This window comes from Oryzias latipes, chromosome 2 (assembly GCF_002234675.1).
Source record: "Oryzias latipes chromosome 2, ASM223467v1".
NCBI lineage: Eukaryota > Metazoa > Chordata > Actinopteri > Beloniformes > Adrianichthyidae > Oryzias > Oryzias latipes.
The window spans coordinates 5,913,937-5,940,277 of NC_019860.2; the positions used below are offsets into that span (position 1 = coordinate 5,913,937).

At 43.9% G+C, this 26,341-nt stretch overlaps 4 protein-coding genes across 8 annotated transcripts in view; 3 read left to right on the forward strand and 1 right to left on the reverse strand.

Annotated features, from left to right (window-relative positions):
• The window catches only part of LOC101175616 (gastrula zinc finger protein XlCGF28.1-like), a 48,666-nt gene extending 31,975 nt beyond the window's left edge, over nucleotides 1-16,691 (forward strand). For both annotated transcript variants that reach the window (XM_023962664.1, XM_023962665.1), the window contains one exon: nucleotides 13,795-16,691. In XM_023962664.1, coding sequence (XP_023818432.1) covers nucleotides 13,854-15,251 — 1,398 coding nt within the window. In that variant the 5' untranslated portion in view covers nucleotides 13,795-13,853 and the 3' untranslated portion in view covers nucleotides 15,252-16,691. The remainder of the gene's footprint in view (nucleotides 1-13,794) is intronic.
• The window catches only part of LOC101172629 (zinc finger protein 436-like), a 1,005,429-nt gene that overhangs the window by 955,753 nt on the left and 23,335 nt on the right, over nucleotides 1-26,341 (reverse strand). The window lies entirely within an intron of this gene.
• Nucleotides 1-26,341, forward strand: part of LOC110016657 (zinc finger protein 502-like) — a 970,715-nt gene that overhangs the window by 865,231 nt on the left and 79,143 nt on the right. The window lies entirely within an intron of this gene.
• LOC105355262 (NACHT, LRR and PYD domains-containing protein 12) overlaps nucleotides 1-26,341 on the forward strand; it is a 517,064-nt gene that overhangs the window by 312,710 nt on the left and 178,013 nt on the right. The gene's annotated exons all lie outside the window — the stretch shown is intronic.

Sequence of the window (26,341 nt, forward strand, 5' to 3'; positions counted from 1 at the left end):
AGAAGCGTCAACCTCCACGATGAACTGGTTGGAGGGATCTGGTTGGATCAGGACAGGCGCGGTGGTGAACAGATGCTTCAGCTTGACAAAAGCAGCCTCAGCGGCCTCCGTCCACTGAAAAGCAGAGGAGGTGGATGTCAGGCTCGTGAGGGGTGCTGCGACAGAGCTAAAATTACGGATAAAGCGGCGTAAGAAGTTGGCAAACCCCAAAAACCGTTGTAACTGTTTACGGTTAACAGGGGTGGGCCATTCCACAACCGCCTAAACCTTGGCAGGATCGGTTCGTACCTCCCCACCCGCGATGACAAAACCCAAAAACGAAACACAAGGGGAGTGAAACTCACACTTCTCAGCCTTTACATACAGTTTGTTCTCGAGAAGCCGCTGGAGAACCAGACGAACATGCCGCCTATGCTCGCTGGAATCCTTAGAAAATATCAGGATATCATCCAGGTAGACAAAAACAAAGTGATGAACAAAATCCCGAAGCACATCATTAATGAGTCCCTGAAACACTGCAGGGGCGTTAGACAGACCGAAAGGCATCACCAGATATTCATAGTGTCCGAGTGGGGTGTTGAATGCAGTCTTCCACTCGTCACCCTCCCTGATACGCACCAAATGGTAGGCGTTCCGCAGGTCCAACTTGGTGAACACCCTGGCCTCCTGCAGTGACTCAAAGGCGGAGTTCATCAGAGGAAGGGGATACCGGTTCTTCACAGTAATGGCGTTTAACCCCCGATAGTCGATGCAGGGTCGTAACGACCCATCCTTCTTTCCAACAAAAAAGAACCCGGCCCCTACAGGCGATGAGGACGGCCTGATGAGTCCAGACCTGAGGGAATCAGCCACGTACCGCTCCATGGCCTCCCTCTCCGGTTTCGACAGGTTGTAGAGGTGGTTCTTGGGCAGCGTTGCGTCTGGCTGCAGTGTGATGGCACAGTCATAAGGCCTGTGAGGTGGAAGCGATAGAGCCCGATCCTTAGAAAAAACCTCCCCCAAGTCATGGTATTCAGAAGGCACCCCGGATAGGTCAGGTGAGGGCGGCTGCCCCACCGGGACAGCGGGATCGGCCTCCGGATGTCGAGCTGAGCGCAAACAGGTCTCATGACAATAATCACTCCAGCGATGGATGCGACCAGAGGGCCAGTCGATAACGGGGTTATGAGCCAAGAGCCAGGGAAACCCCAAAACTATAGGATTGAGAGATGACTTAAATACGTAAAACCGGGTGAACTCGTGATGATTACCTGAAATTATGAGATGGACTGGTTCAGTAATTTGGTTGACGGTGGAAACAATCTCACCATTAAGAGAGCTAACTAATAACGGACGGGGAAGCGACTCGGTGGTAAGAGGTGTTTGGCCAGCTCGGCATCCATGAGGTTCTGCTCAGCCCCAGAGTCCAATAAGGCCCGAACGGGAACCCCCCCAACCTTAAACATAACATGAGCCTCCAGTAGGCACGAGGCAGGACTAGAAATGGTGGGCGCTGGACCTCCACTCGTCAGTGTGCCCACACTTAATGACGAGCGGTGACTTTTGGGCAGGCCCTGCAGAAATTACCCCGCTGACCACAGTAAGGAGCACTCACCTGCCGTTATCCAGCGTTTACGTTCAGCGGAGGATAGGCGCCCATGTCCCAAAAGCATAGGTTCGTCCGTCAGGGGCTCCGAAGGATCTGTGGGAGCAGCAGACAAAGCATGATGAGAGGAGCGTGAAGAGTCCACGGGGCGTCCCTCGAAACGGGGAACCTCCGCCCGACGTCCTTTTCTGCGATCCTGCAGGCGATTGTCAATCCTGATAGCGAGGGCTATCAGGGGCTCCAAGGACGACGGGATCTCCAACGGCGCGAGATGGTCCTTCATCTCCTCGGAAAGACCCTCCAGGAAAGCGTCCGTCAGCGCAGCGGGGTTCCAATCGCTCTCTGAACCGAGAGTCCGGAACTCTATGGCGTAATCAGCCACCCGCCGAGGCCCCTGTCGCAGCCGCATAAGTGCCCGGGCTGCCTCCCTCCCAGGCTTTGTGTGCTGGAAGACCTGGGTGAACGCCTCCAGGAAGGCAGGAAGAGATGCGCAGGTCGTGGCTCCACGTTGCCACTCTGCTGTGGCCCATGCTCCAGCTCTGTCCGTGAGGTGCGATATCATGAAGGCCACCTTGGACCGCTCCGTAGGGAACGCTGCGGCGTGTAGTTCGAAGTGCAGCTCACACTGCGTGATGAACGCCCTGCAGTCCCCAGAGTCACCGGAGAACCTCTCTGGCCGGGCCAGCTGCACCACAGGAGCCGGAGAAGTCTGAAAAGGAGCCACAGGAGCCGGCGAGGAGGAGGAGGAAGGATGAGGCGTGTGAGATGAAGAAGACGGCTGAACCTGCGTGGCCAGGAGGTCCAGGCGCTTGTGGAGCGCGGTTAACTGTTGCTCCTGGCGACCGGCCATCTCCAGCATCCCTCGACGCAGGTAATCAAGCTGTTCTGCTTGGAGCTGGATGATCCGCTCCTGGTTACCGGCATCAGCTCCAGAATGATCAGCGCCCGCTGTGTCCATTATTGACAGGATCGTAATGTCAGGGTCGGGTGGTGGACACAAACGCAGGACGCCAGCGGATACGTATAACTCGAATTTAATCGACTATTCTCGTGAGAGTACAAACAACGAAACAATCCTGTGACCATGACTGGGTTGACAAAGAATATATACAGTGACTAAAGTGGAAACAGGTGAAAACAATCAATGAGGTAAAGACAACGAGTGTAACTTGTGACCAGAACCGGAAGTGTCAAACTAAAACAGGAAGTGAATCAAAAACAATATCGGCCGCCCTGGCCCCTCCTGGTACCTAACAGAAACTGAACTGACTGAAAGCTGCCCTACAGACTACAAAGAAATGCATTATGGGACATGTGTCCTGATGGTTTTTGTAGTTAGTGATTAAAATAATTTAAAATACCAATTCATTAAAAAAAAGGCTACATGCATTACAAAACATTAAAATAATCATAAAATAAATATATAATAACACAGATCACACTAAGGGGGACAGGCATATTAAAACTAAATTGAATGTTAAGGACAACTCCAATTTCCTGTTGTCCTTCAGTCTTGCTGCAGATTCGCCTTCATCTCACAGCCCCCACCCCTCCACCCCCCACCTGGTCTCCCCAACGATCCAGGCGAGGTCCCGGTTCATCTCAAACACGTCTATCGTTGCATTTTCCCCACGTATTTTCAGTGTGTCTAAAACTAATGTTTTTGCTCGCACGTGTTTAATGTTCAAGCCCCGTTAGCTGTCACGCATGTACATGGGGGACATTTATTCTCCTCAGCTTACCCGACTCCCGCGGGAGCGGTTTGCTGCCGTAACAGCGGTGCATAACCGTTTGATGCGCCGCCGTAACCGTAACCAAAACTTAAACCTTCCTCCGGTTCCGTGTAACCCAGGGAAAAGTTCAGCACGGACTGCATGTATTTAGAAAATTACGAGCGAATAGATACGTTCTAGAAAGGAAAGTAAGGAACTACTTAATGTGGTCTGGGGAGGGAGGGGGCTGTCAGGTGTCCTGCTTTCAAGCCCTGTCATTGTCCCGCCCCCAACAGTCATTTACCCCACTGTGATTGGTTGGTCATCTCCGTGCACGACAATGAAAAAGTGTCATTCATTAAAACTGGCGGGCTGCAGTAACATTAAACTTTCATATTAAGGTGGGGCCGCAAAATATCATCTTGGGGGCCGCAAATAGCCCGCGGGCCGCGAGTTTGAGACCCCTGCTGTACACTCTGGCACTGGTACACTAGCCGCAGGTCGGAAGAACGAATCAATAGTTCACTTACCCATAGCTCAGACGCACATATCAGGTTGTGATGAGATTTGTCTCCGTTTCCTTGCCACAGATGTTAACCCGCGCGCAAATATCTTTAGGCCCCGCCCCCTCCACATATTTTAGCCACTTACAGTGACTTATTCTTCTCACACGCAGTGGCCGCCTCACAGACGGGCATCACGCAAGTGTGTGCTCGCGTTTCATGAGTATGTGCGCGAGTGTGTGTGTCTGTCTGCGTGCGTGTGCGCTTGCGTCTCAGATTATTTCATTGATCATTGACGTGCCCCTTCCACATTTAATGTTTAAAAAAATACGTAGGGTGGGGGAGGCAAATTTACTGGTCGCACATGTGCGACTGGATGTAAAATTCAGTCGCACACTCTCAAATTAAATTAACACAACAACACACTATATACAGTTGAGTAAGGTGGGAGCACAGGTGGGCTGGGATGGTCTGTAAGTAGCAGCGATAGTCCTTTGGTGGGGGTGGGGGGGTCAGCTGGGGGGAGTTGGGGTACTGTTCAACAGGCTGACTGCAGTGGGGAAGAAGCTGTTCTTGTGGCGCGAGGTCCTGGTCCTGATGGACCGGAGCCTCTTGCCAGAGGGGAGGGGCCGAAAGAGTTCATGTCCTGGGTGAGAGGGGTCGGCTACAATCCTGGCTGCCCGTCTCCGGGTCCTGGAGATGTGCAGCTCCTGGAGAGACGGGAGGTGGCAGCCGATCACTTTTTCTGCTGAGTGGATGACACGCTGCAGCTTGGCCTTGTCTCTGGCTGTGGCCGCAGTGAACCACACTGTGATGGAGGACGTGAGGGTGGATTCAATGATGGCAGTGTAGAAGTTTACCAGCATCTTTACAGGGAGGTGAAACTTCTTCAGCTGCCTCAGGAAGTACATCCTCTGCTGAGCCTTCTTAGTGATGGAGCTGATGTTCTGCTCCCACTTGAGGTCCTGGCTGATGATGGTTCCCAGGAAGCGGAAGGACTCCACAGAGGTCACCGGGGAGTCACAGAGGATGACAGGGGGGAGGGGGGCTGGGGCCTTTCTGAAGTCCACTGTCATCTCCACTGTCTTCAGAGCATTGAGCTCCAGGTTGTTGGCGCTGCACCATGACACCAGCCTGGCTATCTTACTCCTGTAGGCCGACTCATCTCCGTCAGCGATGAGGCCGATGAGTGTGGTGTCGTCAGCAAACTTCAGGAGTTTGACAGACTGGTGACCAGCAGTGCAGCTGTTTGTGTCCAGGGAGAATAACAGTGGTGAAAGGACACAGCCCTGGGGGGATCCGGTGCTTGTGGTCCGAGTATCTGAGACGGGTTTCCCCAGCCTCACATACTGCTGTCTGTCCGTCAGGAAGTCTGTGATCCACCTGCAGGTGGAGTCAGGCACATTCAGCTGGGAGAGTTTGTCATGGAGCAGGGATGGAACTATTGTGTTGAACGCGGAGCTGAAGTCTACAGATCCTGGCGTAGGATCCTGGAGAGTCCAGATGCTGGAGGATGAAGTTGAGGGCCATGTTTACAGCATCGTCTACCGATCTGTTGGCTCTGTAGGCAAATTGCAGGGGGTCCAGAAGGGGGTCTGTGATGTCTTTGAGGTAGGAGAGGATGAGGCGCTCAAAGGACTTCATAACTACAGAGGTCAGGGCAACGGGTCTGTAGTCATTCAGTCCTGTAATTCTGGGCTTTTTGGGGACAGGGATGATGACTGAGGATTTGAAGCAGGCTGGCACATGACAGGACTCCAGTGAGGTGTTGAAGATGTCTGTGAACACTGGAGACAGATGGTTGGCACAGTGCTTCAGGGTGGAGGGGGAGACAGAGTCCAGACCAGCAGCTTTGCGGGTGTTCAGCCGTTTAAAAAGTTTGTTTACATCTCCCTCTGTGATGAGAGGGGGGAGTGGGGGGAGGGGGGCGCTGAGGTGTGAAGCTGTGTGGATGGGTCAGGAGGGGTTGTGGGGGGAAAGGATGTTGCTGGACAATGGCTGGGGGGAAGGTGATGGGGCTGCCTGCTGTCTGCTCAAAGCGGCAGTAGAATTTATTCAGGTCATTGGCCAGACGCAGGTCGTTCAGACAATGGGGGGCTCTGGGCTTGTAGTTGGTGATTGTCTTGAGCCCTTTCCAGACAGAAGCAGAGTCGTTGGCTGAGAATTGCTGTTCCATTCTCACACCATGGGCTGATTTTCCTCACCTCCTTGCTAAATCTGTGCTTGGCCTCTTTGTATTTGTCTCTGTCCCCACTTCTGAATGCAGCTTCTTTCTCTGACCTCAGCTGTCTGAGCCTTGCTGTGAACCAGGGTTTGTCGTTGTTGTAGCTCACCCTGGTGCGTGTTGGAATGACGCTGTCCTCACAGAAGTTGATGTAGGACGTCACAGTGTCTGTGTACTCATCCAAGCTGTTGGTGGCAGACCTGAAAACGTCCCAGTCTGTGCAGTCCAGACACTCCTGAAGTTCCCCCACAGCTTCGCTGGTCCATTTCTTGCAGGTCCTCACAGCCGGCTTGCAGAGCTTTAATTTCTGCTTGTAGGCTGGAATCAGATGCACCATGATGTAGTCCGACAGGCCCAGAGCAGCACAGGGAACGGCACGATAAGCACCGCTGATGGTGGTGTAGCAGCGGTCTAGTACCTTTCCCTCTCTGGTCGGACATTTAATGAACTGTTTATATTTGGGGAGTTCAGATGATAGGTTGGCTTTATTAAAGTCTCCCAGGACGATGACTAAGGCGTCTGGGTTTGTCCGTTCTACGCTCAGAATCTCCTCAGCCAGCGCTCGCTGAGCGGCGCGCACGTCGCCCTGCGGTGGGATGTAAACGCCGACGAGGAAGAATGAGGAGAACTCACGGGGGGAGTAGAAAGGCTTGCAGTTGATGATGAAGGTCTCTAGGTCCGGAGAACAGAGTTGAGAAACTTTTGAAACATCGCTGCACCAGCCGCTGTTGATCTAGAAACATATTCCACCTCCTTTCGTTTTGCCGGAAAGCTTCGCGCATCTGTCCGCTCGGTGCAGCTGGAATCCCCGAAGCTCTAGTGCAGCGTCCGGTATGGAGTCGCACTAAAACACAAAACACAGGAAGTGGAAAAGTCTCTGTTTTTGTTGAGCAGCACGCTCAGTTCGTCCATTTTGTTGCAAAGTGAGCGCACGTTGGAGAGGAATATTCCGGGCATCGCAGTGCGAAATCCGCGCCGGCGGAGACGCACCAGCGCTCCTGAGCGCGCGCCTCTCCTGCGGCGCTTCACCTTCTTACGTGCCTGCTGGGTCAAAATAGCCAGTAAATCCATGGTAGAAGCGAGAAATGTAGGAAAAAGGTCCACGGGGGTTGTAGCTCTGATGTTCATGAGCTCGTCCCTGGAGAAGGAGCCCCCAGAACTGAGGCATGAAACCGAATTAAAACATAAAGTAAAACAAAGTAAAGCACACCAAAACACAGAGGCAGCCGTCCGTGGCGCCATCTAATATCAATCACTGATGATCAAAAATCTCACACCATCACAGCTCTAGTCAGATGAAATCTTTCCTGTTTGAAGGAGCTTCCTTCATGACACAATAGGATCCCAGATCTCCCATCAGCCCTTGCAGCTCCTGACTTTGTGATGTGTTCCTGCAGAAACTCTTGGAAATCTCATGTTGATTCTCTCCCAGTTGACATCCATGGAGATTTTCACTGCTGTTGTTCAACTGTAGAGTTTGTCACAGACGCTCAAACTCATGAAGAGTTCAGCTGGAAGTTGAGAACGAGGCTTTGAAACCAGCAGCAGTTTGAGTCCATTCTGATGTTCCATTCAGGTTTCTGCTACAACAAGCCTTTATTTTGAAAGAGCCAGTGGGGCAGAAACAATAGGTGACTTCTTACCGAGTAACCCCACTGCAGTTGCAATCCTAACTGAGCAGTGATCCTGCACGCTCGCTAGGTTTGCGCAAAGTGTTAAGGGGCTCTATTTTTTACTTGGGAGCGGTAACCTGCCAAGATATACTCACACAAACACACAATTAAAGCCACATTATTTCCAATAACACACTCCTCTTCTTAATATGGTTATGGTTATTTTCTGGATTTAACATTAAAACACACAGTTAAAACATGCATGCTAGTGTGTGTTTTAAAAAGTTGGTTGCCTGCACAATGCACATACCTGCACCTTTTTACTATGGGGGTGGTCTTCTTTCACGTCCTCACTTCTCTCCTTATTGTTTACAGCGGTAAGGATGGTATCAATGATGGAATGTTCAGTACCAGGAATTAGAGCTGTGACGGTGTCGAATTTTTGATCACCGCGGTGATGAACCACCAGGGGGCGCGGTGTCGCGGTTGACCACAACCCCCACCCCCAAATAACCCCACAAAATCCCCCGGCGGCCGCATCGGGACTAAATACAATTACAACGTACTATTTTTTATCAACAAATAACAGTAAAAACTAACAACTACATATCTAACTTGTGAACTAACTATAGGTGTTGTAGATTGACTTTGTGTGTGAGTGTCGTGTGTAGGACTAGGAGGAAGGTGTGTACACGTGTGTTGGGGGATGTGTGTTGATTCCTCTGCAGTGGACCGCTCTGGAGCTGCACGCAAGTTTCACCTGTGCTCTCTGGTACAGACATTTTCTCAGAATATTATGTATTGTCCAGTAATAAACAGACTGCAGACACTGTGTCAGGACTCGAAAGGTGGACACAAGCGCGGGACGCCAGAAGGTATGTAAGAGGGATTTAATCTTACGACTAGAACCAAGAAGGCAAACAACCAAAACGATCCGGTGACAAGTACCGGCCAACACAGAATATATACACCACAGAGAAGTGCAAACCAGGTGCGACAAATCACAGTTCAAATCAAAGTAAAGACAGCAAAAATAAACAAGGAACGTAACCGGAAGTTGTCAAAATAAAACCGGAAGTGAAAATGAAAACAATTTTAACCGCCCTGACCCCTGGTACCTGACAGTACCCCTCCCTCAAGGGGCGCCTCGAGGCGTACCACCGGGCTTGTGAGGATGCAACTGATGAAAACTCTGGAGCATGCCCTTATCCAGGATTCTGGATGAGGGTTCCCAAGACCTCTCCTCAGGCCCATAACCCTTCCAGTCCACCAAATACTGAAATCCCCGTCCCGACACCTGACGTCCATAATGTGGCGTATGGTCCAGGCAGGCTGGCCGTCAATGACGCGAGGCGCCGGAGGCGAAGAGGGAGGTGGTTGAAGGGGGCTCGTGACATGGGGCTTCAGCTGGGACACATGGAAGATTGGATGTATATGCATGGTACGTGACAGGCGTAACCGGACCGCCACTGGGTTGATCACCCTCACCACCTCGAACGGTCCGATGAACCTAGGTGAGAGCTTCTTCGACTCTGTCCGTAACTTAATGTGAGCCGTGGAGAGTAGGACCAACTGACCTGGCGGGTGTAGGACGACGATGCCGGTCAGCCAGCCTCTTGTTAGTTGCGGAGGAGCGAAGAAGTGCGGCACGCGCCTCCCTCCAGACTCGTCTGAAGCGGCGGTAGAAGTGTTGAACGGACGGCACTGCCACCTCCCTCTCCTGTTCCGGGAACAGGGGGGGTTGGTAGCCCAGCGAGCACTCGAAGGGAGACATTCCAGAGGCAGAAGAGGTCATAGTGTTGTGGGCATACTCAACCCAGGGAAGCATGGAACTCCAGGAAGTCTGGTGACGGGAACAAAAACAACGGAGAGCCGCTTCAAGGTCCTGGTTGGTCCTCTCAGCCTGCCCATTGGACTGGGGGTGGAACCCTGAGGAGAGGCTGGCAGTTGCACCAAAGGCTGCACAGAAGTACCTCCAGACCTGAGAGATGAACTGTGGTCCTCGGTCCGAAGCCAGATCCACCGGAATCCCATGCAGCTTGAAGACATGTTCCATGACGAGCTTGGCGGTCTCAGCGGCCGAAGGCAGTTTCTACAGGGCCACAAAGTGGGCTGCCTTTGAAAACCGGTCTACAACTGTCATTATCACGGTCCTACCAGCAGAGGTCGGCAGACCGGTGACGAAGTCCAAGGCGATGTGGGACCAGGGACGACTCGGGACTGTTAAGGGATGGAGGAGCCCAGCAGGTGGTTGGTTGCTCGTTTTGTTCTGTAAGCAAACAGTACAGGCAGAAACGAACTCCCGGGTGTCTTGCGCCAGACTGGGCCACCAGAACCGCCGTTGCAGGAAGGAGACGGTCCTGCGGATCCCGGGGTGGCAGGTCAGGCGTGTGGCATGGGCCCACTGGAGTACTTGGCTGCGACAGGTTCTGGGGACAAACAGTCTATTGGGCGGCCCCCCACCTGGGTCCGGCTCCGGCTCCTGAGCCTGAGCAGCCTTGACGTCCCTCTCCAGCCGGCAAGAGAGAGCACCCACTACGCAGGTCGTTGGTATGACAGTCGTGGGCTGCTGTTCCCCCACCAAAAGTTCCTGCTGCCGAGAGAGGGCGTCAGGTTTAACATTTTCGGAGCCAGGGCGGTACGACACAACAAAATCAAACCGGGTAAAAAACAACGACCACCTAGCCTGCCTGGGATTCAGCCGTTTAGCGGTCCGGATGTAATAAACAGACTGCAGACACTTTGTCACCTTTCCGGTAGCCATGAAGCCTGACACCCATGAAGAACACGGGGCAGGAGGCTCCACCTTTGGTTATACAGACACGTAACGTTGCGCTGCAAAGAATAGTTCCCAAACAAAACATGTAGTGATATTCATGGAAATCTAACAGCGCACGTTCATGTTTGGTGTTACAGAGTGAAGGACAACAGTAATACCCCCCCCCCCCCCAACACAAAATCCTCCGGTGGGCGGCCGTGTCGCGCACTTAAGAACGCACGCAGCTTGTAATGGAAATGAATACAATGGAAATGAATAATTAGGAAGCAGTAAATTGTTTCCTATTTCCTTGCGAGACGGACACTTCTGTTGTAGAATGAGGATGTATGCTTCTGAAAGCGCGCGCCTGTTTGTGTAACTGTAAAGGGAGTCACGTGTCATGTGCAGCGCAGAGGCAGACAGTGAGAGCACGCTCGCGGTGGGAGAAAAGGAGACAACAGTCTGAAAGAAAGAAGGAAAGTCTGAACACAGGACTAGCAGAAAAAGGAAATTATCAGCAAAGATGAATGCGTTTAATGTGTTTATTATAGTTCCAATCACGCACCATATGCAAAATTAATCAATCTGAATCAATTCAAACTTAAAAAAAATCAAATATAAATCCATAAATGTAGAGATTGATCTTTCACACTAAAAGTAGTTTTTTTTAACATGTTCTGTCCAAATGCTTAGTAACAGATGAGAGCTGAAAGCCTCTTGTGTTGGACATATTTTACTGTTACAATAGGGGTTATGAAATGTTTGATACGCTAGCTTCATAATTGAATACACCCATTTTGTAATTTAGGCTAAACTTTATTCATCTTACTCATATCTGTAACAGTCTTTTTTTGGACCGGACGGAAAAGAAAAGAAGAGAAGAATAGAGAGAGGGGGGGGGTAGAACCGTGAAGCAGCATAAGGCAACAAGTTGCTGGATTTTACAATCATTCCAGTCAATAATGTAAATCCAAAAAGGGGACGGGGCCTGTCCACACACACCCAAATGCCACAAACATACCTGTGGTCGTCAAAAAAACCCAAAGACAAAGCATGTCAATATTAACACAATACAGCTGATGTTCACACACACATACTTATGCATTTTCTACCAACATGTAAAATGTTTCATTTAATCACTTAAACTATTTGTGCAAAGTTGAGAGCACCTGTGATCAAGTGGATCTTTCTGTTCTTCTAAAATGGATGATGGAATGTAAAAAGAAGGAGGGAAAGTACCCAGCCATTCCCACACTAAGACCCCCGCCGCGGCAGTAGCAGCAGCCAGGACCCCCACCAACACCCACATGGCAGCAGATAGCGAACAAGCGCCCGCCGAGCAATCGCATCCCCCACCAAGGCCAGGGCAAGCAGGACCACATGGGGGCTCAAAGTGATTGATTGACAAGATCTCTAGCTAATCATGGTGCAGAACAGGGTGCTCAGTTTGAAAATAAAAAGCAGCAGCATATCACACTAAAAAAGTTAGTGAAACAGCAAATGATGAACTGTGATGCAGAAAGGGAAATAAACATTATAATCTGGTTTTTAGTTTAAATGTGAGCTCTGTGAAGCATTTTAAAGTCCCACTCCAACTATATTTTGATCTATTTTCAAAGTGTTCCCAGTTATCTTTTCATTAGGATGATGCTGTTTTAAGGCCAAATCAAAAACCTGTTGTTTTCTAGGACATAGTCTCTGCAGAGAAGCAGGAATTCATTAGAAATGTATCTCTGAGCTGTGGAGAGACTGTTGACGTGGAAGAAACCCACCACTACTATCCCATAAAATCTTTGTTTACACTCTTTCCCGCTAGCTTACAGCCCTTCACTACCCTAACATTACAGTGCAACAAAAATAGCAGCAATATCAGATCTATCTAGCCATACAGTTTTGATCCAGATTTCAGCTCAGACGAGGAAAACAAGACGTTCATGGATCTATTTCTAAGTGGATGCATCACAATGGAGACTAGTAGGGAGGCTTTTTACTTTCTATGTCACAAATAGAAGCTTTTTCAAACAGCACCTTTTTATTTGCTCTTATTTTAATAAAGAAATACTCAAAAAAGTTTTATGTATGTCCTCAATCGTGGAAAATGCTCAAGAACAAATTTAATAGAAGTGGGTCTTTAAACACCAACTTTTTCATGTAATTTTTCATTTGTTTAACAGTACGTAAGTTAATCATTTAAGTCTGTGCACCAAAGGTTCGTGCTGGTGCACCTCAAACAATGTTAGGTGCACCAGTGCTAAGATTTAGTCTAGAGCAGGGGTATCAGGAACTCGACATTAGACCGGGGGCCAATTTTGCTGGAAAAAAAGGATAAACAGAAAAAGTTGTTTATAATAACTTTAATGACCAATTGTGAATGGTACAATTAACCAGGCCCTCCAGATGTTTTCCCAGTTGCTGTTGGAGGTTGAGGGCCAGATCTTCTACTTGTCTAGTAAACGTATCATTTGACAGACTTATTTCTTCAAACTTTTTCTTTTGCTCTTGATAAACAATGTCAAATACTTTAAACACATCCACAACGTAGCTACTAGCTTCTCTCACAGCGTCACTGGATTTAGCCATTTTTGTAAACATTATCTGGTGTGCAGCATAACCTCGTTGTAGTTGTTGGAGCTTATTTTTGCAGTAAAAAACACCCACAAACACCGCCGTCCTCTTCACTGCAGCTCCGGTAATCTGCTAGTCTCACAATCTGGTAAATATGTCATAGTTTTTAGGATTTGTGACATAGTGAAAATTTATATAGACTTCTTTGAGCATTGCATTTACCTGCTTGCAAATCAGTCACATAACTTTATCCAGCCTATGAGGTACGACAAAGTAAGCATTTGTCCACTTAGCTTGAAAACTTCTCTACACCAACACAATGCTCTTTTCTCAAAAGAACCTTTTTTTATTGCAGATTGTTACAGAAACCCTGAAACAATATGTTTCCAAGCAAAGTACAGCTGGTTTGATAACGATCATTTAGGATTTTTTGAGGGCCACAACAATCTTCCTGCAGATCGCCATTGGCTCCCGGGCCACACTTTGAGAACCGGTGGTCTAGAGTCCTGCCTAAGGGACTCAACCACCACTGAGCGTCTGACTCCCCCCATAAGAGATTGGGTAGGGAACACAAGATTAATGACCACCACCTTATGACTGTAAACGATGAGTGTGTCAGTGTGGGGACTGTGTGTTTATTAAAATGTAGTCTGTAACCTTTTATGAAAACTTATACATTTTCTTTAATTAGGTGTTTGACCTACTGAAGACTGAAAGACTGACATCACCTCTGTCTTAACTGTGAAAGCGAACTAAGACAGACTATTTCTTGACAATACACAAAGACTTTTAAAAGTATAAAAGGTCTCCTTTTTTGTCTTTTTGTCCCTGCAGTCCTCCCTCAGCATTATGCAAGTGAAGAGGATCTGTGCAACCAACAGAGGAATTTAAGAATGGAACAGGGGGAACCAAAGCCTTGTCAAATTAGAGAGGAACATGGAGAACCAAAACCTCCACAGATTAAAGAGGAACATGAAGAACAAGAACCTTCACAGATTAAAGAGGAACTGCAGGAACCAGAACCTCTACAGATTAAAGAGGAACAAGTGGAACAACAACTTCCACAGATTAAAGATGAGCTCTTCAGTCAGGAGGAAGATCAGCTTGATCTGAAGCAGGAAACTGATACCCTGATGGAGATTCCTATTTATGAGGAAAATGAGAACAGTGAAGCAGATCTTAAGAATCAGCAGAGCTTTAATGTAACTGATAGTCAGGATGAAGAAGGAAACCAACATGAAGAATCAACATCAACTACAGATCATGACACAGACCCACAGAACAGAGATCAGAAGAAGAGTTTTAGTTATTTATCTCATCTCAAAACACACATGAGAACTCATACAGGAGAGAGGCCTTTTTCTTGTAAAGTATGTAAAAAAGATTTTCGTTATTTATCTCATCTCAAAAGACACATGAAAATTCACACAAGAGAGAAGCCTTTTTCTTGTGAGGAATGTGATAAATGCTTTATTCAAATCTATGATCTCAAAACACACATGAGAACTCACACAGGAGAGAAGCCTTTTTCGTGTAAGGAATGTGATAAAAGTTTTAGTTATTTGTCTAGTCTCAAAACACACATGAGAACTCACACAGGAGAAACCCCTTTTTCTTGCAAAGAATGTGACAAAGGTTTTACTTATATTTATGATCTCAAAGTACACATGAGAACTCACACAGGAGAGAAGCCTTTTTCTTGTGGAGAATGTGGTAAAAGATGTAGTAATTTATCTGATCTCAAAATACACATGAGAACTCACACAGGAGAAAAGCCTTTTTCTTGTAAAGAATGTGATAAAAGTTTTAGTTGTGCATCTAATCTCACAACACACATGAGAACTCACACAGGAGAAAAGCCTTTTTCTTGTAAAGAATGTGATAAAAGTTTTACTTGTTTATCTAATCTCACAACACACATGAGAACTCATACAGGAGAGAAGCCTTTTTATTGTGTAGAATGTGATAAACGTTTTAGTCATGTATCTGATCTCAAAAAACACATGAGAACTCACACAGGAGAGAAGCCTTTTTCTTGTAAAGAATGTAAAAAATATTTTAATCAGACATCTAGTCTCAAAACACACATGAGAATTCATAAAATAGGAAAGCCTCTTTCTTGTAAAAAATGTGATAAGAGTTTTAGTTGTGTATCTAGTCTGAAAACACACATGAGAACTCACACAGGAGATAAGCCTTTTTCGTGTAAAGAATGTGAAAAAAGTTTTCGTTTTTTATCTCATTTCAAAAGACATATGCGAACTCACAGGAGAGAAGCCTTTTCAGTGTAAACAATATAAAACAAGTTTTTATGATGTATTTAGTCTCAAATGACCCTTTTTGTGTAAAGTATGTGATAAAAGTTTTAGTTATGTAGTTGACCTTAGAACAAGAGGACGCATGGAGAAGAGAAACTGGTCAGCTATCAAAGCAGCCTGATCTTTCATTAGATGTACATAGGCTGATGGCCTCCAGACCACATTGATGCAGTTACTCAGTAATAAGGAGGCAGAAGTGATTATTGGATGCATTGAAGTGAACAGTTTTTCTGAAATGTGACATGAGTCCTGAAAACATTTTTTTATTCTTCTGACTTCTGAGACAATATTTTTAGGTGTTTGTCATCTATACGCCACTATGATCACATATCTCAAAAAAGGGATTGTGTATTGATTCTAAACATAATGGAGTTTCACTTTTTAAGATATTTAACTTCATGAAATTCATAGATTTGATTTTTAGAGAAATGTTGATAATGTTCCGTTTTTGTTGGTTAATATTTTTTGGTAGATTTTTGTACTTTTGTGATATTGTTAAAAGTTTTTGAGTTAAACATTGTGTTTGTTTTTTATGTAAGGGACACTGACAGACTCAGTGTGCATTTTTCTACACCGTGGAAGTGTGTTCCCTTGCTTCTGTAAAATGTGTTAATTTCTCTTAACGCACATTTTGAAGACCGTTAACCTGCTTATACCATGGCCACTTACAAAAAGAATAAATATTCAATCAGTTTTTGGTAGTTTATTCTTGTTATTTTTTGTATTTAAATTGTGTTTTTCACAAAAAGGGGACTATTTGTTACATGATGTGGTACATTGTTACAGTAACATAATTGCATCGGCGGAGCCGGCACTGAATTTGGCTACAGCAGCAAACAAAAATGTGGTAAATGAAGCATCAGCTCAGAGATAAAGTTCGCATCTTACCCCTAGTTTTTTTCCAGATGAGGAAGCTAAAGGTGGTGGTAAAGATGCCAGTGCAGTTATATAGAACATTAAATCTATGTGACCGGAACTTCATTTTTAGGCCTCCGGTTATGACTGGAATATCACTTTTTATTCTACACCCAGCAGTCAATCAGAATCAAGTATTTACCGAGACAGTGGTATAAGCTAAAACAATGTTGTCTAAGTCTATGTGTTACCATGGCGAAACTAGAATTATTCTATACATCTCTAAATCTAACACTATGTGGTTCGTGAACATTTCAATATTGTTTTAAATATAAAAATATATTGTTTATATTTTGTTTAGTCTTCCAAGCAAATAAAGGTTTATTTAAGAAAGAATTAAGTAAAAATGTATTCAGGAAGAGGCGGATAAAGAGCCAGAATGGTGTTTGTGTCTGGGGTTCTTGTGATTCATGTTTTCTATTAGAACTGTTCCTCTGTTCTTTTTGGTTCTCAGTGTTCTGTTCCAATCTGTGAAGAATAAAGTGGACATGAACATCGGTTAGAAGTGTGAAGTCTTTCCAACAGTGTAGGTTTCTGCTGTTTGTTGGTTCTCTGCAGGTTCAAAAGCTGGACTCCCCAGGTCCAATTCTGACTGCTGAACCCAGGACTGAGTTCTGAGTTTTTGTTGATGTTCTTCCACTTGTTGTTTTTGTCCAATTCTGACCTCTGGAGGAAGTCTGCACAGGTGCAGACAAAGACAGAAACCAAAGGAGGACCAACTGATTGTTTAAGTGATCTGGACCGAGCCAGTGTGATGTTTCCCATAAAAAAATTCTTACTTTCAGCTCCAACCAAAAGTCAATTCAGCTGCCATTTTTCTGATGCATATGGATGGAGCAAGATGACAACAGATAACATATGAGTTGTCTGAGTCAACATTTCAATGTCAACTACTGTCACAAATCAGGATTAAGTTTGTTGGAAGTCTACACCCCTTGCACTAAAAATGTGCTCAGGAGAATCAGGATGGACGCCATCTCTCCGCATGAGACCGGACTTCCCCCCAAAAGGTGCTCCAATTATCCACAAAACCAACGCCGTTGTCTGGGCACCATCAAGAAAGCCAGCGGTTAAATGAAGAAAAGTGGCTGTACATTTCATCATTGACTAAGTTCGGCAGGGGACCAGAGAAAATTACAGTGTCCGACATCGACTTAACAAGTTTACACACTGGAGCTACGTTTAACTTAACCACCTCTGATTGTCTCCGTCGGGCATCATTACCGCCTGCGTGAATCACGACTCGACGGAACCTGGACTTACTCTGAGCTAACATCCTAAGGTTCCCCTCGATTTCACCAACTCTGGCCCCCGGATAACACCTAAATGTCCACAAACATACAATCGCAGATGGAGCTTGATGAAATACTTTAAAATGTGGTATTTAGAAAAAAACTGTTATTGTAGTCTTATTAATTTAATTTTTTTTTATCATTTTCATTGTAGTTTTACCCTTTAGTTTAACATTTCTACAGACGTTCCTGACATTAACTTTTTCCTTTTTTCAATGTCATGTGTTTTAACTTTTTTTAATGAAAATTTTGATCTGCCACCTGGATGTTTATATTTATAGTTTTGTCTGCTTTGAATTGTTTTATTTAAGCTAAATCAATCTATAAATATGACGACCGATCTTCAGCTCCAACTCCCACAAACACCGCCGTCCTCTTCATTGCAGCTCCGATCGATCATCTGCTAGTCTCACAATCACAGCAATCCACGTTGTCTTTCCGTTCCGGGTCACGTTCAGAAACTTTATTTAAAAAGAAACGTATAAACTGCTTAACTGAACCTCAATATGGTTCAAAAAGCTTCAAATGTTTTTAAACAGTTTTATTTCAGGAGATAATAAAGAAAAGAAAATCAAAACAGAAAAAATGTATCGAGGAAACTTTTTCAGAGTTGTTGTGACGTCATCACGCGGTGTCTCGTTCCTTTTTATAACTTTATTGTTAAAAGAATAGAACAAATAGCTGTGTCTCATTCCAATGTTCAGATTTGACTACAAAACGCATCAGAAACTAACTAAACCTGATCCGATTTGTTTAATGTATTTCTAAACTACAGTCATGAATAACAAAAAATTCTTAAGTAAACAAGTAAAATAAAAAATAAAAATTTCAAGCAAAAAAGATCCTAAAAAAACTGTTTCTAAAGAGAATAATTACGACTGTAAATAAACATTAAACTGGATAGTTAATAACAAAGACAAGCAATAGTTATGAACTTCTTATTACAGTGGAAAAACAATAGAGAAATTTACTTAATTTAATTAAAATTAGATTAACAAATTTATGAAGTAAATAACTAAGATGTAATGAAAGAAGAAAAGTGAAAAAAATTAAAGATCTTTGGAATGCAAACACTTTTCACCAACAATCTACAAAGATTTTAAAGCTGTTTCTTGTTTCTGTGTCTTCTTCAAAGATCTTTTCAATAAAAAACTGGGAAAGATTTAAATAAATTCACAGATTTTTTCAGGTTAAGACAATAAAAACACTTAATATTTTTATTTACAGTACAGACCAAATGTTTGGACACACCTTCTCATTCAAAGAGTTTTCTTTATTTTCACGACTATGAAAATTGTAGATTCACACTGAAGGCATCAAAACTATGAATGAACACATGTGGAATTCTATTCATAACAAAAAAAGTGTGAAACAACTGAGAATATGTCATATTGTAGGTTCTTCATAGTAGCCACCTTTTGCTTTGATTACTGCTTTGCACACTTTTGGCATTCTCTGGATGAGCTTCAAAAATGTTGAGAAATGCAGAAATGTGTGCTGCAGATGCCATGTTAGCCACTAGAGGGCAGCACAGCAGCTTCAGTCTTTGTCATTGTTGCTGTGTGAGCCTGAAGGAGCTTCAAAGTGAGCTGCAGCTTGATTCAGACAAACCTCCACATTCACACACAGATGTGATCCTGAAGAAGTCTGAACAGAACATTTCAGGAGAACTCTTCAGTCCAGAACATGAGCCTGCATTGTTCCTGAAACTGGGATCAGAGTTCTGCTCTCTGCTCCAACAGAACCACCTTCATGAGCTCCTGGTTTCTTCTGGATCCTCCAACATTCAGACGCTCTCTGACTGAGTTCATGTCTGCACAGAAACCTTCAGGATTCTCTTCTTCCACACGTCTTTCACTCTGAAACTCTCTTCTGAATGTGGATCATCTCAGTCAGACGTTCAGCAGCATCAGAGCCGTGCATGTGCTCCTCCTCATGAGTCCTGAAGCTGCACCGTCAGCTGCAGAGCTTCAGAGCTGCTTCTTCTCAGACTTTCCACTTTCTTTGGCTCTCTGGCTCTGATGCTGCTGCTGCTGCAGAAAAACCAGCAGCTGCAGAAAAACTCTGCAGAGACTCACAGAGAGAGGATGGAGGCAGCTGATGAAGCTGCTGCAGACTGACAGCTGATGGAACTGAAGCACTTTCTACATTCTAGTTCCAAATGTTCTACAGAATCACTCAGAGGTTGAAAGTCTTCCTCAGTACTCGAGTACTTTAGTTCAGCAGCTCCTCTTTTCCTCTAAGGTGAAGCTTCATGTGGACGACTTCTTCTTTTCTCCTCTTTTCTGGAGCTTGGGCTCCATGCAGTCTGATCAGCTCTGATTTGGGCTTCAGTTGATGTTTGTGATCAGGAACTCTGGATTCTTCTTAGAAGGAGACGTTCTGCCTCTTTAGCAGAGAGCAGAACGTTGATCTGATCTGTTGGAAGCCACTCCATCCTGAAGCTGCACTGCTGAGTTCCTGTCCACCAGGGGGCAGTGTTACGGCTTTGCATGCCTTATTATTCTGCTCATCTGTCAGGTTGGGACTTCCAACACACAAACATTTGACCTTTTCACTTCATAAAAAAGTTTGTTAAACACTTTGGTGACTTTCAGATTTATAAAAATCATTTTATGTCTTTTATTTCTGTAATTATTGGTCTAAACTTTTCTTCCTGAAGGCTGAACTGCAGCTTTCCTCAGGTCTTTCATTTTCTCCATTTTTCACTCCTTTTCTTGGCTTCCAGCTCACCAGGCATGACCTATACGGCGCCCTCATGTGGACGGATGAACACATGACAGAGGGGAAGGACAGAGCTGCACAGCAGGGACGAGCAGAGACCTTTGTGTGACCGTACGCCCTCTTACATTTGTAACCCAAATGGAGACTGGATTTGATAGGTTAAAAACATATAATTTATTAAAAACTTGACACAAGTTCCATAAAAGAGAAGGTTAAAATAAACTCAGACAGTTGGACCACACTCCAACACTGCTTGAGGGCGGCTGCCTCCAGGATCGCCTCAGCCCCACTGCACTGGCGGGTAGCCACAAACACCACCAAGGGAGATCTTTGATCCAACTCTCACCAGAAGTACCTGGGGCCTGTTTCAGAAAGGAGGTTAAACCAACTCTGAGGTTGAACTTGAACTCTGAGTTGGTCAATCGGGAGATTAACAACTCTGAGTTTTCTGTTTCAGAGAAGCTGATCCGAGTTAGGTCAATCAACTCTGAGTGGACTGATTCTGAGGTGAGCGTGCGCACCGCGACTATAAGAAGCCATTATCAATGGAGCGCAGATATCACGAGTCACCATGGCAACCGTGAAAAAAAGAGGTCTGCATATTTTTCGCCAACTGAACTTGACGTGCTGCTGCAGAGTTACAGTGAATATGAGCACATATTCCAGAAGAAAAGCAACACCGCTGCATCTGCAAAACAGAGACAGTTAGCGTGGAAAAACATAGCTGCTCAAGTTAATGCCTAAGTTTGCATTTAAATCATTGTTATAAAATATTGGCTGTAATAACTTTTTAAATAGCGTAAGGAGTGAAATAAAAATGGTGATATTTCAGTGTACTTTTGAAGTGTTATTCCTGGTGTAAATGCATGAAATGCTGCATAGTGTACAGAACCAATCTGGGGGGGGGGAATGCCTTTAACGTCGGTAATGTTTAAAGGACTTTTTTGTTAACCTTCCCCTCTTGCAAACGTTGGTCAGTTTAATATTAATACATGCAATTGTGTTTTTAAAAGTGAACTTTTAAAACCCTCAACCTCCAGAGCGGATTAAGAATGACTCCAAAACAGTTATTCTGGGAATGACACCTTCTCTTTATTTAACTAAGTGCTCCGTCCTCCGAACACACAATATATACCACGCACACACCTCCGCTCCGCTCCGTGCTCACCCCCCCCCCCCCATCTGCACCTGCACTCGCCCCTCCCCTTCTCTCTCGTGGATCGCACCCCGCTCAGCACACACACACTGCAACACTACCCTTGTATTGATCAAGTGGTATAGGTTTATGTGGGATTAAGAAAGTAAGCAGTGCTAGCAAATTGTGTTTCCAACAAGTAATTGTTACATTAATCTAATTCAATGTCCCTGATTTCATTTTCATGTAGATGCAATCCTGCAGGAATTAAAAGAACATGGCAGCAGCTAAAAATGAAGTATAAAAACATAATTCAATCAGGTCAAATTTGAGCATGTCATGGATGTAGGCTTTGTTGACAATATTTGACATATGAAACATCTACATAGCAAGACCTAATGTTGTTTTCATTGTATATATGTAATTGACTGCAACGAAAAACGGTAACGCTCACAAAAACGTATGGGGAAATGACAAAACATCGAGTCTTCTCAAAATCCTCGTACGAGGTAAATATAATTCTCTACGAATTAATGCAGCCTCCTCGTCTATTGGGTCCTCCAAAAAAGGACAAGCCATTCTTGTCACTTAGACCGTCTTTGTGTGACGGAAATGTGGACAATGAAGGTTAAAGCGAAAAATACCGCTTCGTCTTTAAAAAGGGGAGGGGACCGGCAGAAACCTTGAGTTTAGAGAATAAAACCTGCTCCCGACCAGGTTAGGTTCACAGCATAAGTAACCATGGATACTGACTCCGAGTAAAAGTTACCTCTCTTTCAGAAACGGGTTTGACTTCCTCTGCTTTCTCTGGTTTAACAAACTTCCCATTCTGAAACGGAAAACCCAGGGTTTCCCTGATTTCAGGGTTAATGCACTCAGAGTTTACACTTAACCTCCTTTCTGAAACAGGCCCCTGCTCAGGGCCCAAATGCACACAAAAACACACCACAACCCAAACAGTGATTAAAAGAAGATACAAAACAGAGGAGGTGCACCTGAGCAGGTCACCACTAATTTATGGGCTGAAAACAGGGGGGTCCCCCTTACACAATACTATATATGGCACCCACCAGCTACCATAAGGATAAAAGGAGGAGGCAGCCACCCTCAGCCAGGTCCAGACACCAAGATACTAAAAATGAGCACAAAACAGTTTAAAAATGGATAAAACTAAGGGTGTCAAGCTTGATTAAAACATTAAAAACAATGAAAAAAGTATATCCAAAGTATAGAGACTGAATCTTTTAATAACCCGCTCTGAGGTCTGAACGGGATCCCAAGTGATCCCCAAATCAAACCCCGGATCTCCATTTTGTTTTACAACCAAAAAGATAAACTTTCGCAGGAAAGGTTCAACATTTTCCCCGAGAGGGAACAATAAAACCAGAGGACCGGATTTATAATCATTTTCTCAATGAAAATAGAAAACATATCATAAGGTTCAGGAGGCGCGAGCAGGCTTGTTCCGCATCCGCTGCTGCCTGGTCTGATTCTCTGTCGGTCCACCAGCTCGCCTCCTCCTTTGAGCCGGCACAGTGTGAAGCACGATGACGTCAGACTGGATCTGTGAGCTCAGACAGCAGAGCTGTTAGCTGCAGAGCAAAGGAGAGCTGAGTGAATGGCGTGACAGTCAGTAGTGTTTTAAAGGGGGACTTCAAGATGTGGACGACCGGAGCTCCTTTGGTCCACACAAACCCTCAAACTACAAAAACAGAGTCGTCCATGTTTGCATATTTTGCTGCAGACAGTTTGTATCAAATGTCAGCAAAGCCGCGCGGATATGGCTGAAATATGTCAACTATCTGACTGGCGAGGAATATGAGTCGATTTCCATGGATCAGCAAATAAGCGTTTAGATCCCGCCCACTTTCACTGATTGACAGATAGACCCATTCTCCTGAAAAAGCTCTTCATGAAATAAATTCGCCATTGTGAAAAACAGCAACATGAAATAAAAACAAAGCTACTTTGGAAAATATTGATTTTGAAATCTGAGGTTCTGAAAAAAGACGTAGAATTATAATAATATTCCACATGATTAAAAGTGAATATTTTAAAATGCTGTTTTAAAATAAAGGACAGGTTTTAAAAGCAAAATGAAATATATTGAATAATATAATGTCTAATTTAAAATCTGTGTGCAGCTTTTTCACCACTTCATGATCTTTTTATATATTTATGAGAGATTTATTGGTTGATTGTGTATTGTACGGTGGCCCTGAAGAGCAAACCATTCAACAAATCACTCGATACAAAAACATTTTTAAGATCACAGCAACAATTTAAAAAGCGTATTACATTTTAGAAAACAAAACAAAATTTCAGAAACCAAAACATAAAAAAGAAAAAAGAAAAAAAAGAAAAAAAGATTTCAGAAAACAAAATTAATTTCCAGAAAAAAAAAGAAATATTACAAAATGAAAACATTTCAGAAAAAAAATTAATTTCCAGAAAACAAAATGAAATAAAAAAAATGAAAACATTTCAGAAAAACAAAATGAAATATTAAAAAATGAAAAACATTTCAGAAAAAAAATGAAATATTAAAAAATGAAAAACATTTCAGAACACAGAATGCATTTCCAGAAAACAAAACGAAATCTTCAAAAATGAAAAACATTTCCAAACCGGAAGAAGCAGGTACTATGGGACAACGCTGATTGGATGATGATGTTTGTCAATCATTTGAACTGAAAAGTATTTTAAATGAAGCGACGACGGATTTTATCGTCCAAACAACAATGTACCATGATAATTCCCGTATTTCCCATTTACATATTAAATCAAAAATGCAGCAAACAGATAATGAAGGTTTAAATTTTTTTTTGAATATTTCGTCTGAAGCAGAACGGTCACCCGGAAGTAGTTTGTGTGGATGACGTCCGTTCTGCAGGTAAACAAAGAAAGGGACGGTAAAACGTTAACATAAACGTTAATCTTTGAATATTTAGCGGATGTGATGACAGAACGCACGCAGAAATATCAACACCAACCAGGTTTACAAATGTTTCAAAATGTCGTGAGAGGATTCTGTCTAAAGCAGCAGCTGCGAAGAAACGGGTGTTAAAAGACGGCGCACATCAGGAAATGCAGTCCCGCCATCCACAGATGAGGTATGGAGGCACATTTGTTTGATCTAATACATGTAGCGTTAAACGTGATTTCTAGGTGGGTGTTTACAGACAGATCCAAGATCCTTCAGTCATACGTTAATGACAGGTTACCTCATCAGCTGGAGAGGGGGGGGGGGGTCACGTGGGCAGGATTCTCAGACAGGTGTACCAGCCGCATAAATCAGCAAAGCTGTCAGGTAAACTGCAGCAGTTTGTGTCTCAGAATAACATTTATGAATGCTTCTTATTCACACTATTAAGATCTGTGACTTTAGAGTGTGTCAGTGCACAGAAACATGACAGGATGTGCACATCATCAGACATGTACAGGTGTGTAACTAAAGGTGGCAAAGTCTGTAGTGTAAAATAAATCTTTAAAAAAAACGTTTTAGTCTTTCAGGCAGAGGAGGAATACCAAATTGTTTTAGAATGTATTTTTATAAGACTGAAATAATGTATTTTATTCTGAGTTTGGTGTTTTGACCCCTCCCTAATGAATTTCTGGTTTAACCCATTTTCTCCTCATTTTGATGAACTCAACTTTTTCCTGAATGAAAGATGAATGGTAGCCGATGTTTTTCTGTCAGGGATTTTTAATTTATTAATTTATCTCTGTCAGGGATTTCAATGGAGCTGGAGTCCAGGGCAGAGGAAGCTGCAAGCATGCACGAGCAGGAACTGGGGTCCCTTACCTGTGCATCTTCCTCTGGATGTGATGCTGAGCAGCAATGTGGACAAAACTTCCCTGACATGACTCTTTTTGATATAGTTGTTAAGCACAAACAGACTTTTCCCAGATGCATTTTTTCCTCTAATAAATGTGACTGACAGGTACGCTGAGTTAATGCTGATTGTAAGCGCAACATTTGATTGACTGCATGAAGAAGCCCATAAAGGAAAATCCACAACTGTTTCTTTGTTTCTGTTAGTGAATAACGTATTCATGTTAAGTTTTCAATAAATATACTGCATTGCTATGAAACAAATTTGTTTATTTTCATATCCATTATTACAATCCTCACATCAGCATTCAGTTTTTTCATTGACAAAAAAACATTTCTAAACAACAGCTTTGAACATCAAACATCATCTTTGTTAATAAAGCTTTAAAACCTAAAATGGTAAACATGGAAAAACTCCTAAATGAAGCAAGCCTAATATGAACATTTTAAACTGGAGTTTTGCTTAAAGGAACATTAAGTTGTTTGGAGTTGTACATGTGTTTGATGCGATTCCTCATAGATGCCAGGAATTATGCTTCGTTTTTCACTCCCCACTGCATCATTTACAACTAATCAGGCTTATGCAGCAGGTTAAAGACGTTTTTTAAAGGACCTGCAATTTAAAAAAAAAAATTAGATATTAAGGTTAAATAATATTTATTGATTACATTTCACATAAATCATGGTGACTTGCCTGTACACTGCACAATGATATGAATGACTTTAGTCTTCTTGTATTCCCATGTAGAGCTGCCATCTGTTCTTCTGCAGCACAAACCTTTCTGGAACTTCGCTTTGAGAAACTTCACCTGCAGAAATATCACATGTTAATTCAATTAAGTATTTTATAAACTTTAAAGTTCATTTTTAAGTTTCAGTATATGTGTATATGCATGGTTCTAAAATATACAATGCACTTAAATATTATTTCCCATAAGAACTTGTTTACTGATTTCAGTCTTAAAGTCGATTTTTAGCAACACTGATGCCATATAATTACTGTAATTACTGTATAAATCACAGAATCAGGCTGGCTCGGAGCTTTTTCTCTCATGTTGTCACCGAAAACGGGAACGGCTATCATGTGAAGACGGTTCGTCTCCATCGGGTTCTTTTTGCGCATGCGCAAGATAAAAAGAAATTATCTTTTCAAAGCAGCACT